General features: G+C 44.6%; 1 protein-coding gene across 1 annotated transcript; it reads left to right on the top strand.

Moving 5' to 3' along the window:
- The first annotated feature begins 398 nt into the window (after positions 1-398).
- On the top strand, positions 399-11672 carry LOC115314296 (carboxypeptidase inhibitor SmCI-like). Its single transcript, XM_040214176.1, has 6 exons — positions 399-462; positions 4923-5111; positions 7798-7968; positions 9812-9976; positions 11096-11291; positions 11507-11672. The coding sequence occupies exons 1-6, from the start codon at positions 399-401 to the stop codon at positions 11670-11672; spliced, it is 951 nt and encodes a 316-aa protein (XP_040070110.1).
- Positions 11673-14599: the final 2927 nt, after the last annotated feature.

Below are 14599 nucleotides of genomic sequence, written 5' to 3'. Positions count from 1 at the left end.
TCACTTCTTCTTATTTAATCATATCTAAAATCAGGCTCATATTTTCGTGTGTAATTCTTGATCTCTAAAAATGGACGGCAACATTTATTGTCAACGTCGCCACGGACAATGGACGGAAACATTTATTGTCAACGTCGTAATTTTCTTGTAAGGTGGCGAACACCTTCCAGGGAAATGAATCGAACTTTGGGCTGACGCACCGTTATTCAACATTTACTCATACGTGCAGGAATGCTGGGCTAGCATTGTCCTGTCTTTTTGGTTCTGGACGACGCGCAATCTCTTTGTTCAAGTGTCGCTCCTCTACCCTAGTACAATGACCGCTGTCGTAGTTCAGGTTGGCGAACCAAGACTATATAAGTGGCCATACACTTTTCTATACTCCAAAGACATCCAGGATGGAGAAAGTCTTTCGATGCTTGCGTCTCGCAGTGGCTGTGGCTGTTTTTACAGAAAGCTTTGGTGAGCATACGTTTCTATTTACTATAACTAGAAACACACAACAAAACTAACGACAAATAAACGAAGCTTTAAATTATTATATGTGCTAAGTAGTATCCGCATGTTAACCATTCCTTGCATATACATATATACTAAGCCCTTAACTTGTCAAAAATGATTCGCGGAATTTTTATTTAACAAGATATTTCTAGTTAGCACATGTTCTTTCCTGTTAAGAAAAACCATAGGGTACGCTTCTGTTCATGGAGCTCTCGATGTATTTTATTTGCAGTGATGTGATTCGTCTGAGCCGTTTTGGAGTACGTTTTGAAGCAGCGAAATATCCAATCTGGAGCACCAAAAATAACTTGTGGAGCCATTTTGATTAATTATCAAAAACTGGGGCGAGAGTACTAGAAGCAACAACCATGGAGGGAGAACGGTGGACAAAGTCTCCAACTCAGCTAAAGATTTATTCAGCTACCCTCTCTTATATGCATCCTTCCCCCAAGGTCGCCACCCTTTCCACACAAAAGGTCAAAACCTTTCTTAACTTCTGTGTAAATACGGTTGCGACATTCGGAGTAAGAGCAAAACAGAGATTGAGCGGCACATTCAATTCTTACATCGTTTTGCGTGATCATAATCCAAACTGCACGCGGCTATATTTTCAACCAGAAAGAGTTACTCTATTTAACTCTTACGCACTTAGTAATGGTGTTTCTCGCTACCGCTGCTAGCAGATTCTTCTTGGCATCTGGTTGGCCACAAGAGCATGTCAAGCCCTTTTTCTGCGTCTGGAACACGCCCTGGCTCTGCCCGCTCCTCCGATTGGCCATACTTTCTCTATACGGCTCTGCGATCGGCCACTGCACTATACCAAATGGTTGACACACAAAAAAAGTAAATGCACTGTACCAAAAGGACATCATGTAAATCCTAAGATGGGTTTACATGATGTCGATTAATTACCAGCTCGCCTGCACTCTCTCACTGCTTAGAATAGTACCAAAACGTTTTTTACATATATGAAAGGCTAGTGACTTCAATCCCCACGTCGCAAGGTGCTGTCGCCGCTGCAGCTTCCGCAACTGCAATCTTTACAGGAAACGTTTACGGTGAGCGCTACGTGCTTCGCATTGTTATCAGGAGCGCCTTATCATCAATTATGTGGTTCAAATGCTTATTTGGTGCTTGTTCTTTACTTAAACGAATGTTGTGTTGTTTGTTTTATGAGTAATATGCACTTTTCGCCTCGATCGCTCAAGCTTTTTCTTTTTTTTCGTGTGGGCGCTGACACGAGCAAATTTCACCTACGAGTCCCCCCCCCCTACAGCTTCGCTGTAAAACCTTTTTGTATACTATCATATATGCCAGCCAGTCTTATTTTTTACCGAAAGGTAGACTTGCTAAGGAACTCACTGATCTCAGTTTTAATACATTCGACGCTTAGGTGCCTGTGCGGCATACGGCTATAGAGGAGTGATTTCCCTTTGGTACGTAGGTGTGCTGCGGCGAAACAAATTACGCAGCGTCGCGATAGCTACACTGCAGTCTTCGTCTCACTGCAATGCACGAAAGTGCGGCAAGAACTGCACTCAACGAAGCTAACTAACCTGCCAGAACAAATCACGAATATTATAAATATTCCGAGACCTCCGAGTGCTGTCGGCGTCAGACGCAGAGGTCAAATCGAGTAGTACACTGTTTGGGGCGATAACCAAAAGTTCTCAAAATTCTCAGAAGACTGCCGGAACGATCCGGCCGTGTAGCAAGGCCTGAGCTCTTATGTATATTCAGTAAAACATAAAGCGAAATTACATTTTGGTGCAATGTTGGCTAAATTCATCACATTTTTGGCGAATCATAGCAAGATATACCAGGGTAAATATTTCGGCGCAGGTTGGCGCAAATGATGCAGGAATCACATCACTGGATTTGGCACATGTAAATCCTTTGCCGACGTAAGCTGACCGAGGCAGAATTTCTGCATATGAATGCTCGGTGAATTTAATATTTTTACGTGTTTGCGATGAGGCTGTTCCACACGTTTCCGTTGGAGTGTGATCAACAGCGTATCAACCGCTTGTAGCCGCCTAAGACCAAAGGACTGGCTGGCACATTTGCGCCATCATGTAGCCCTAGAACATTTCCCATGAGGTATAACTAGACTGAAGGCCTGCTGCCTTTGCGAGATCAAATCAACTTGTTACCTATAAGCAGGGATGGGCAGTATTTCAAATACAAGTATTTAAAATACGTATTCCAAATACTTTGTGTATTTTGCACTTGTATTTAATTACCAATTTGGGTAATGTATTTGACGTGTGTATTTAAATACTAAAACGTGGGTATTTCAAATACAAATGTAATTAAACACAATTTCGTGGGCGAAAATACATCCCTCAAATTTATTGTCACTGTCCATAGCAGGACAAAAACTATGTTCTGCACCGAATGCAGTGTCTCTCAATCAAGCACAAACGTTTAGTGACTTTGTGAGTACGGTGCTAGTCCAGGGCAAGAAGAGTGACGAAATCGACGTTCACAGGCAGACTGGCTAAATAAGTGCCTGTGACAACTTGTGATGCTTTCTAGCCTGATTTTCATCCATATTTTTGCCTGGAACATTCTAAATGCCGGATCGTCCAGATTTTCGTAACTGGGGCGAGTTAAAACACTAAAACATTCTCTAACTAGTGCTGCGTCTTGGTCGTCTAGATACTTTGTTGGTCTATGCCAAAATGTAATCCACAAAAAAACCTTTTTGAAGCTCTGTACTTTTTTCGCGTATTACGTCCAAGCTGATTAAATTTTTTGTGATTATATTTCTATTACGTAACTAGAGCCTCGCACACTAACTCCCGAGTGTGCGATGCAAGATTAAAATGAGGCACCTAGAAACCCGTTTCAGGTGCCCTGAAGTCGCTGACGCAAATTTGAGGAATGTATTTCGAAAAGTATTTGGAGGAGACCAAATGCATTGAGTTGTATTTGTATCTTTTACTTAAATACTTTTTTGGAAATGTAATTAGACATGTAATTAAATAAATTTTTGACTAAGTATTTTGTATTTGTATTTCGATAGATATTTGCATGTATTTTGCCCGTCCCTGCCTATAAGGAATAACCTCTGTAATATGGTCAAAATCATTTCAAGGTCTCCGGGTGAAAAAAAAATTGTAATAGATGCGCAGATCCAAAACGTTTCAAGGCTTTTCGATAAGTGGCGTCTATACGTTCCCTCGTCGTAAGCGGGCGCAAGAACGGTTGCAACGCAGTCGATCCACTCAAACGCAAAGGTGTGAACCAGCTTTTAGGGCGATAGAGTCGTGTCGTTTCTGTGGCAGGATGTGTGCCCTTGCTGACGAATAGGTCAAATATCCTGCCTCTTTCCTTTGAGCTCAGTAGCTTTGATCGGCGCAGAGGCCCTAGTTTAGTTGAATTTATCGCGTCGTATTTTTTTTCTTTCTTTGAGCCGCACATGCATGTACTCGTTATCTGGATGAAAGCAGATAAGCTCACGTCAAATAAGTCCGTGTGCGTCTGCCTCCCCGCGAGGCCTCTGGTGGGTCATCTGCCGAAATCGATAAGGTGCTAACAAATAACGAGTGCAGGAATTGGGTTTAGTTGAGAAACACGATCGGCCTAAAACAAGGTTTATATTTCCACGAATGTGACATACTCTCAGAAAGAGCTTCCGTTCCCTCTTGTCCATGTAATACGCTACATTCGTATTTACCTCCAACATCCGATGAGTATGTTTTGGTGCATGTTGTTCCTGCACGAATCGGGTTTTTGAACGGATCAAATTTTGTGGGTGGTCATTCTTAAGTTCTTTCCGCAGATCACGAATACTATGTCAACAATGAGTCGCGTGCGCATTTTATTAGAGCACCATTTGCTTCAGTCCTTGACAAATTATGCCTTTCTGGTGTGACATTGAAAAGACTACTCTGGTAACACAGGCTTTAGGTACATTTGCTGTCTTTGCGGCCATATATATATAACACTGGGAAATACATGCTTATGCTATTGGCACCATGGACAACAGTTGAACGTACGCACTGCAGTGCGTACGTTGGCGACATCAATTAACAAGGCTAACTTGAGCCTTCTAGAGGTTTCACATTTTTATGACACAATAGTGTCATGAAAATGTGAAACCTCTAGAAAGCTCGAGTAAGTCTTGTTAATTGATGTCGCTAAGCGTTGACAAGGAGCTCTAGTAAAAGCCGTGAGGCTTAATTGGATACAAACAATAAGTGATATATGTAGTTACCTTGACAGTGTACTACGGTTTCTTGCTTTCTGTTGCTTTCATGACAAGGAATGCATCGATTTCAAATCTATTCGTCAATATTTTCCAAGATAAAAATGTGAACAAACTACGTATGCACAAGAGTGGGCGTTCATAAGATCGTCTATTGATTTCACGTATACACTTGCACTCATACACCCGTCAACGTTTTCGTACGCAGGTTCTTACGACGTTCTTCATGAGGTGTGCAACGATGCTCCGCCTAAGCCAGTTGATTGCAGTGAGCCTACACTCAAGTTTACTTTCAACATATACCTGAAGCAATGCCTACCCGCTTATGTTTGTGGCCCAGCTGGCACTAAGAATATCTTCGACACTAAACAACAATGCAAGCAAACCTGTCCGATTGGTAGGTATCATATTCTAAAAATAATACTTCACCCTAGAACATTAAAGAGTGGCAATATGTGAGCCTTAAACATCTAACGAACCTATTTTTTTCAAAAGCTGGACTGAATTAACGGCCTATAGTAAACTGGGCGAACACAAATTTTTCCGTGCCTTTAAGACGTGATAAAATGAACTAACGTTAACTGCCTTGGCAAAGCTCAAGCGTAAACAAACAGAGACAAGAAATTTAAAAAAAAAAACAATGCTTAAAAAAACTTACTAAACAATTTACTGACCATGATTCCCCTAACTGACTGCACGAAAACATTTAACGCTTTTGACTGTTTAAAATTACTATTCGAAACAATTCACTCCCTAAAACTGACACAGTGAAAATAATAATAATAATAAAAAATAAAAAAAAACTCCGCAAGCATTTATTTTTTATTAGTTGTGAATGCGAAAGCATGAATGTAGTTTTTCCGCTACCTTAGCTCCTCCCCGGCGTACTGGCGTGGACAGCCACGTTTCGCTACTGCCGAGGTGGCGGCCGACGGCCGAGCGCGCGCTCTTGTAAAGTGGCCGCGCCGCGCTGAGCTCGGCCGTGGAGCCTACCCGGAGTTTGCCCGAGCGGGCTCTGCCAACACTACCTAGACAGAAGGCCTTTCGCATGGTCTCCTCTCCTTCTATGAAACGTCATCAGGTCGGATCGCGCTAACTCGGCTACTGGGCCCGAGCCCGACATTCGACGCGCTAATTGGACACGAGCCTTGGCCGAAGACTGACACAGCACTTCAGCCCAAATCTCACGCCTCGATCAATCCGCCGGTGAAAAAGAGCGGCCAGCCGCTCCCTCTCATCGGCGGCAGGGGCGCTGCGCCGCCATGGAGAGGGCTTCTCTGCGCGGTGGCGTTCCTTGGAACCACACCGCGCAGCAGCCAATGGGAGCCTCGTTCCTTGAAACTATGACCAGCCAATGGGAGCCTATTCATCAAATCGCGGCTACGGACGACAGGCTTCGCTTCATTGGAACAGGGGATTTTAGGTGCCGTTTGGCGCGGCTTCAAAAGTTGATGACGCCCTTTCGCTCTATGGGATAGTTAATGCTTTCGCATTAAAACAAGTAAAACTTCATATTTCTCAAAAAGAAGCACTCGAAAGAACTTACCTTTTTCTGCCAGCGCTTACTATTGACTGTTTGCTAGCCAGTGAGACTAGTGCCATCGTAAGGCTACTCTATTATTAATCCTATCGACGAGCACCACAGCGCTCTCTATTCCTCCACTTCTTTAATATATATTAGTAATTAAACTGGAATTTTTCCAATATAATATTAACTGCGACTATTTTTAGCTTCCAAACCTTCTAGATTTACTCTTTTATATTCATAGATGTATAAAACATGAAGGTTGTACAAGCGAAAAGGAGTGACAGAGGAATTTTCGACAAGAATGAAAGCCTTAACGAAATGTCGACTGCCCCTCTCATGTTTCTATAAGGTTTCTGTTTTAGTCAAATACTTATTTAGTTTTAAGACTCTACGCTCGTTTTTTTAACTGCCATAAAATCTTTATCCAAGTTTTCCAATTCCAATCCTCGTTTAAACTAAAAGAACAAGTCTTGGCCAATTTCCTACGCAAATGTAAAAAAACATAAAGTTTGATATTTTGTTTATTTGAATATTTGTATTATATAACGTTTATTACATTCCCAAACGACGTATTTTCAATAGGCATATTGACTAATGCCCGATATAATTATGCCGATTTAACATCTTGTTGTAAAATTCAACTTGCAACGCACATACCAGTTGCTAATATGTTAGTCTTGGTGTAAATAATCAAGGTTATAAGCAAATTGAACATTGTGTTAGACGTTGTCGACCGCTGGATACGAGACGCAAGGAGGGCAGGAGGTTATTTACAATATCTACAAATGGTGCATGCAGGTGCAGCCGAGTCAGGAGTGCGCGGATGTTTTTCGTTTTTCATGTCGACTAATGAATGACGCGGGCGTTTACAATAATATGGGCCCTCACACCAGTGACAAAAACTGCTATCCGGACCTAACAAAATACTTGAGATTTGTGTTCGTTTTGCTCTTAGCGCCCGTTTCCAGCTTGAGCGGCATCGGCGTAACCGCGCGGTGCATAATGGGTAGATTTCTCCGCTAAATGCAGCGGAAAGTTTTCCCCGCTAAATTTAGCGGAAAAATTTTCCCGCTAAATTCAGCGGAAAAATTTCCCCATCAAATCTAGCAGAAAATTTTCCCCGCTAAATCTGTCGGAAAATATTCCCCGCTAAATCAAGCGGAAAATTTTGCCAGCTAAATTTAGTGAAAAAATTCCCCCGCTATATTGAGCGGGCGCTAAATCTAGCGGAAAGGTTTTCCCGCTATATTTGCGGCGAATTTTTTTCGCTAAACTTAACAAAAAATTTTCCCCGGTAAATTTAGCGGGGAAATTTCCCCTTTAAATTCAGCGGAAAATGTTCTCCGCTATATTTGCGGGAAATTTTTTCCGCTCATTTTAGCAGAAAATTTTCCCTTAAATGGGGGCGGGCAAGAGAAGAGGAGGGGCATAGCCCGCTCTACGTACCTTCCCCTCCTCCTCCTCAAGAGCTGCGCTCTAATTCGGCGTTATAGGGAGTTGTAGACGGGTTTCATTTTTTTTCTTCTGGGCATTCACACTGTCTATGTTCCTCCAGATGAGTTCTGCACTATGCCAAGACCATACTCTTCGTGCAGCGCTGGCGCTACAATAATAACTACGTGGCATCTGAGTCCCTTCACCGGGACATGCATTGCGGCCACCGGCTGCGCCTTTGCACTCGCCGATTTTGAAACACAGAGGGAATGCCAAGCGGCCTGCAGAAAACGTAAAATAAGATTGAGCCTTTTATGCACGGAATCGTGTGTTCGGCAACCTTTTAAGCACAAATCGACTCGCGCACTATCTATATCAATAAAAAAAGACCCAATCGGAGGGCGTGGCAGAGACGGCGGCTAGTGGGGGCGCTGATCGCGCTTGTGGCATTTCCATATCCCGGCGAGTGAAAGGATGGATATTCGTCCGTGAGGGCTGATGCAGTATGGCTATTTTCTTATCGGATTCTTCTCTCCTCCGACCAATACAGAATTGTCGGTAATGCGCACCGCACACTCACCAGCCACCGTCTTCGAGTGGGTCTTTCATATTGGTGGAAACTGTCTATGTCTGCGCGTGCTGTGCGCGTGCGCGCGCGTTTGTGTTCGCGCGAATGAGTGGCAGTGCCTGCGTGCCTCGTGCGCGAGTGCGTACGTGCGCGCGTGTGTGTCTTTTTGCGTGGGCTTCGGTATTCGCTCTTTCTCGCGTGAGTTGAAGCGTAATGGTGCCAGCGCGCAAATAGCCCCCAACCACTTCCGGTTCCGAACTGGACGACCGGGTTTAGCAGTATTTGCGAAATCAAATATACCTTGCTATCTTCAGGAAATGGCACACCTTACAGCACTGTCCGATATAATTTCCACTCACGATAAAAGAATGATAAGTAAAAAATTGGGAGAGATGCGTGAGCCGAAAGTTAGCGTGGGCTACACAATAGATGGCGCCACTGAGTTTGCTGCCAAACAAAAAGGGCGAATATGCTGATATAATCGCACTCGCATTCATAGCTAATTGCGTGCCAGAAAGGTCAAAGTTCCCAGACAATTCTATACTTTATAAATTGATAATAATATTTATTTGCGACAGGTCGACGTACCCTAGGTGGCTCGCACGGCTAGCTATTAGCGACGTGTGCGAACAAAAACATCTCTGTGGTCGCAATTCGCAATTGGCCGAACGTTCACTGTGACGTCTTTATCTGGACTAATTTCTATTTCAGCAACAAAAATCAACGCAACGTTTAAGTGTAAGGTTTGACGACGTCAACTTAAGAATGTGATGACTCCATTGTTATAACACGACTTTTGATCGTTGTAGTTGGTTCACACTTGGCTTTAATAAAATACATAGCGCAAACTGAACAATGACGAAGGGGCACACATATGACAGGACTGCTATTGTTACAGATACCGTCAGGCTTGTAGTTCAAAACCGCCGTGACCTTACAAGTCCACATCTTGTAAGGTAACGGCGAGGAACAGTTTGGTCGTAACGTCATGAGGAGAGATCATAAGAGGGCGCCACCGAACCACCCGGGCCCTAATACTCCGTTTCACTTTAAGTGCGAACGCAGTCGACGCTGCAGTCAGATCGAGTCAATGAAACAGTGCCAAAAGTTCCTTCTAAGGTCGCCCGTCGTTTTTGTACGTCGTCCATCGCCGGTTAAACCAATCACGCATACTGAATATACCATGATTTTGAGGGTCTTTCACGAGAAATCGAGGAACCAGTTCCTTTTTTTTTTTTTCTTTTTTTTTTTTTAGGACGCGGTAACGCGTTCTCAGACACGCGTGTTAGGCACCGTGCCTGAAGTGATTCACGTGTCCTGCCACTGAACGTCATTCGTGCAAACCAGAAAGACCAAACATAAATGATATAACATGTGTTGCGTGAGGACCTTCCGATGATCATTGATGAGCATGTTTTAGATTTCGGTTAACTACCGAATACAAGCTATCCAAGTAAATATAAAACAAAAGTGAACAAACAAAAAAACGTGGGTATAGACGAAAACATTTAAAAAATATTCGGCAGATATATCTTAATGAAGTGAAATGTTCCTTCTAATATTGCAGACACCGTGTGTTATCAGAAAAGCAACGAAAGAAAACCCCTTGAAAGTGCGGGAAGCGTATGGCATTTCAGTCGTGAAGAGCAACGTTGCATTAACACAACATCTCTCGAAAAAAATGGAAACAACTTCGAGAATAAAAAAGAATGCATGGAAACCTGTCCTTACGGTAAATACCAACATTTAAATAATTATTGGGCATATTCGAGAGGAAAAAACACAGCTATCGCTTTATGAGAAACATGAATAAACATCTACAACTCCTGCTAATTCAAACATCGGTAATATTTCTCCTCTGACTCTTCGAGGGGATATTTAATAATGTATCCGTTTTTCTCCGAGAGCGAATAACAGATCAAAGATACTACCGCGAATCGTGCGAGGCAGATCTCCGATCACTGAGGTAGTCATATCAGTACAGCTTTGAAATCTAAGCGTTCAAACTATGCCTTTTTTAATTTATGTCAACAATCGGCATTGAATTGACTATGTTGAGATGTTCAGATAGAGAACTACTAGGTCATATTATAACCTTTTACGATGCGTGGTTGAAATCCAGCAGAATTCAAAAACGAAGACTAAAGAAAGATGAAAAGCTACAGACCGCCTCCAGATGCCCGAGAACGCGCTCGGGCATTAAAGCACACGATACGATCGCGCACCACCAGTTCAGCTCCCAACCTAGAGAGCCTATAGATTTGAGAGAAGGAGCAACTATAATTACGAAGAGCATTTACTATTTAAAGGCGGACGCCTTCTTCGCAGATCAGTCGCCAGGTATTGCCTTCTTGCGTGGCGAGGATAAAAGGGGGCGGAGACGCCGAGACGCCATCGACGCTTTCGTCGCCTCGTCGGAGCTCGCATTGTAAACGCGGCTCGTAAACCACGCTACCCCGATCGAGATGTTGGAAACACGCTGAAATCTATGCACGCTAGTCCGACACGAGAGCGCTAACGGCGCCAATGGATAGTTTCGGTAGTTTCTAATGTTGCTAACGTAATTGTTTTTTTTGTTGTATAATTGTGTGTAAAAAATAGGAAACGTAGAACCGCGAAATATTTTGCGTTTCTTTGTATTAAGGCGATCGTTGATACTCTGCTCTAATCTGCCTTGTTAACGTGTAACGTGTTTAAGATACACAAATAGTCAACGCCTCGGCGCGATTGAACACTACGTGTAATCTGACCGCATGGTTTCACCGTGTCTCTAGGGACGCCTTTTAAGGAGAATTAACGGTGCGTGACATTTTCTACGCTGCGTAATAAACAATGTTACTTTTCAACACAGGAGGGCACTTAGACGAATGCAAACTCCCTAAAAATGAAGGCCGCGACTGTCTGGGACAACGCAAGCAGCTTTTCTTCCGGTATTACCACGATACTAAAAGTGGCATGTGCAGACTTTTCTTGTATAAGGGTTGCGAGGGAAACGCAAATAACTACTTAACAAGGCGTGGGTGTGAAGCAACTTGTCAGGTATCAAGGTAAGCTTTACTTCAAGATATTTAAGCTATTAAAATATAACCTGCCGTTGTTCAGTGAACTCCCGTAGACGAATCTCTATATACATGCAAGACACAGATACACAAAATGTTCGATTTATTATCCCTTTTATCTCACGATGTGCACTATGTTGCTCTGAGCATTGCAATATCAACGGAATTACATGACGCCTATCATGATCTGTCTCATCCTCCAGTAAGAGTCCTGAATTCAAGTGCGCTAAATACCAAAGATGGCCAAACGATCGCGAACACCAACTGATGGATAAAATTGACGAAATATATAAATCACGAACAACTAAATATTTATTATGCGTCTGTGACAGGTACTTCCCATTCGTTATTTCCAATCTAAAGCTTTAGTGAAATAAGGCTATACAGTATACAGGGCGCTTCACCGTACTGCCAATAATCTTAATCCTGAAAAGACACTTGAAGGAGAAATGTAATTTTTCTAGGATTACATTATTCAACGCAACGGACGACAGATTAAGGAGTGCAAAGTGGCGAGCTAATTATTTAAACACCGCTAACTAATTTTCCGTCAAACGTTTGCCTTGGCTGGCTTACTTCTTCCAATTTATGATATTCACTGCTCATCTTCAAAGTATGCCATCGATGCTGTCATAATTTAGCCAGCTATATTCTGCTTACGCTATCCTCTTGATTGATGGGAACCGTGAGGAGACTCAGATACCGAAACTAGACGCAAAAACATGGACGGAATTTATACCCAGAAGTGACGTCTGTATTCGCCAAGGGCGCCGGTAGCGACCCATTGCAATCCGGCCTGTGATGATGCGTCATGTTGTCGTAACGCTACAACCTTTATATATATATATATATATATTTTTTTTTTCTTTTTTTGCAGCGATAGTTAAGCGTTATTTCACCCACTTCACTATTATGATGCAGGGTTTCGGTCGTTAATATCACCACATTCTTGAAAAAGAAAAACAAAATACATACTGCGGTTTTCTGAGTATGCGATCCGGGTACCTTGGTTGCGGAACGAGCGCGCGCCACCACAATGCCACGCCAGCTATACTTTAACAGGCCACGTAAGAAACCAAATGGGTTGAGGACAGCCGCACATATCAGTCTTGCGAATCGTCTGCTAGATTACCGCAGTTGTGGTGACGTCAGATCACGCCACTTGAGTCTTACGCATTCAATTAGAGAAGATATTTATCTATTAAGCTTGTGCAGGTTTGCAACAGGGCCAATGTAGAAACATTTTGTACGGTTACATTCTGCACTGGTAATTGTGAAGCGCCTATCCTTTCCGATCCCGCCCAAGCTGACAAATTTTCTATCCACTCTGTTCACGCCCTAAGGGTCTCTGTATACTCCAGCCTTGACGAACGCAATGCGTGAGGGCGCAGACCAACGTTTGTCGACCGCTGCGCTACGTCACGCTGCGCCGAGAAGCGTCGAACGACCATGTTTACAGTCCAACGCGGAGCACGCTTCGACGAATGCCTCACTTCAAGCAGGCGCGTCCCCATGGCAACCGCATCGTCTGTACACCGTATTTCCGCTTTTTGGTCGGGAAACCCAAACATGCAATCATGCAAACGCTCGGTCAGAGCTCTGCGATCGATGTGGTTCGTCCATGCAGTGTAGTCAAGCTTCAAAACAGCGATTCGGAACATTGGTTAGCAGTTCGAAAACAAGCAAATGATGGGGGATATCGAGTGCAAATCGTTTATTGTAGCGTGAGCTACACTGGCCGAGGTTGAGCAGTTTCGCGTGGCTCACATAACGAGCCGTGCTCCGTGCTGCGCATGCGCGAGGAGCAGTGACGTCACACGGTGCACAGCTGGCGTGCCGGAGCCGCCGCCGCCGCCGCGGGCTACTCCGCCACCGCGCGCGCCTCGCTGGTCTTCGCATTCCAGAGGAGTGACGTCATACCCGCGGCAGACCCGCGGGCGCCTCCGCGTGCCCAGCTGTGTGCCTCCGTTGCGCAGTAGCCAAGGCTGACGCTGCACCGGAACTGCTTGATAGCACCTCTGATTTTGTACGCATAAGCTCACGCTACGTATATCCTGGCATAGCCGAGCTAAGCCACCACAATTTTTGTTTTCTTCAAAATGTCACAAAAATGTTGACGAAAAAACAAAAAAAGAAAATCTGAATGTCGCGTCCGTAGAAACTAGATGCTTGGCAAGTTCACCGGGGTCGATAAAAGCACACAGATTACGTCACCGTTAATTCTAATTAACCCTACCTTTGGCGCGTCATCGAGCTTCCAGCTTTGGCCGGCTCCCCAACACCAACGCGCACCACCACCGGCTAGTTCGGTCTATAGGCCTAACGGGACTCGGGGGTAGCCATGCAGCGCTGATGAAGCGCATCCCCAGAGCAGTCCACGCCCACGCACACACACGCCCAATCGAGCGCACGAACGTTAAACACGCACACCAACACGGGAACACTACAACGGGACACGACACACGGCAAGAACGGCAGCTTCAGATCTTAGAACTGAGCGTCTTGCACACCCCGGACCGGCCACGTCGGCCCCGACAACTGGATTCTGGGCTTCTGGGATAGTCACCGTCGTCGCCCTGCATGCGCTCGTCGACGACGCGAATAGAGCATATGCTCTATTCCGTTATCAGCTACGCCAAGGCGTGCTGGGAAAAGCTGCGCGTCACGTTGCGCATGACGACGGAGTAGAGACCTTTCCAAAAAGGGACTCCTGGCCGGTTCACCCCTTCAGTGTTCGTGCGTATGGCGCGTGACTTGCTCGCTTTCCGAAGCGCCGAACATCCGCGTGCTGGACTGAGGAGATCGCACGCTGGACTGAGGACTTGTAAATATTGGAATGGCGTTACCCCCGTTCGCAGCCAGCGTCGAGCAACGCGATCGGACGCGTGCGTTCGTTGACGAAGACGACGGAGTGTAAACAGCCCATAAGCTGACAATGTGGTTGGAGCCACGCGCTCGCCGGACAAATGAACCACCTCCCTTTCATCACCCAGCCACGCCATTTGCACGGGGGTATGGCCGGAGACCGTGATCAGGCGCCGGAAGATAGTTGCAACACTGGCCCAACGAGGGCGTAGCTTCCACCTCACTGTCAGCTTAGCGGTGAACATCCTCATAACGACGTTGAATAGTTCATAATTCTTGACTAACCAACATACAAGGTGATTAACTTTAATTTAGACAAGTTTTTTTATTTTGATTTTAAGTAGTTTAGAGTTAGACGAGTGCCGTCGTCATCGTGTATTTGTCAGGCTCGGTGGACATTATATGAGGGAATAATCGTCAACCTAAGTTGA

The sequence above is a fragment of the Ixodes scapularis genome, unplaced genomic scaffold, assembly GCF_016920785.2.
Source record: "Ixodes scapularis isolate PalLabHiFi unplaced genomic scaffold, ASM1692078v2 PGA_scaffold13__105_contigs__length_92229423, whole genome shotgun sequence".
Classification (NCBI taxonomy): Eukaryota; Metazoa; Arthropoda; class Arachnida; order Ixodida; family Ixodidae; genus Ixodes; species Ixodes scapularis.
This window is presented reverse-complemented; position numbering and strand designations above follow the sequence as displayed.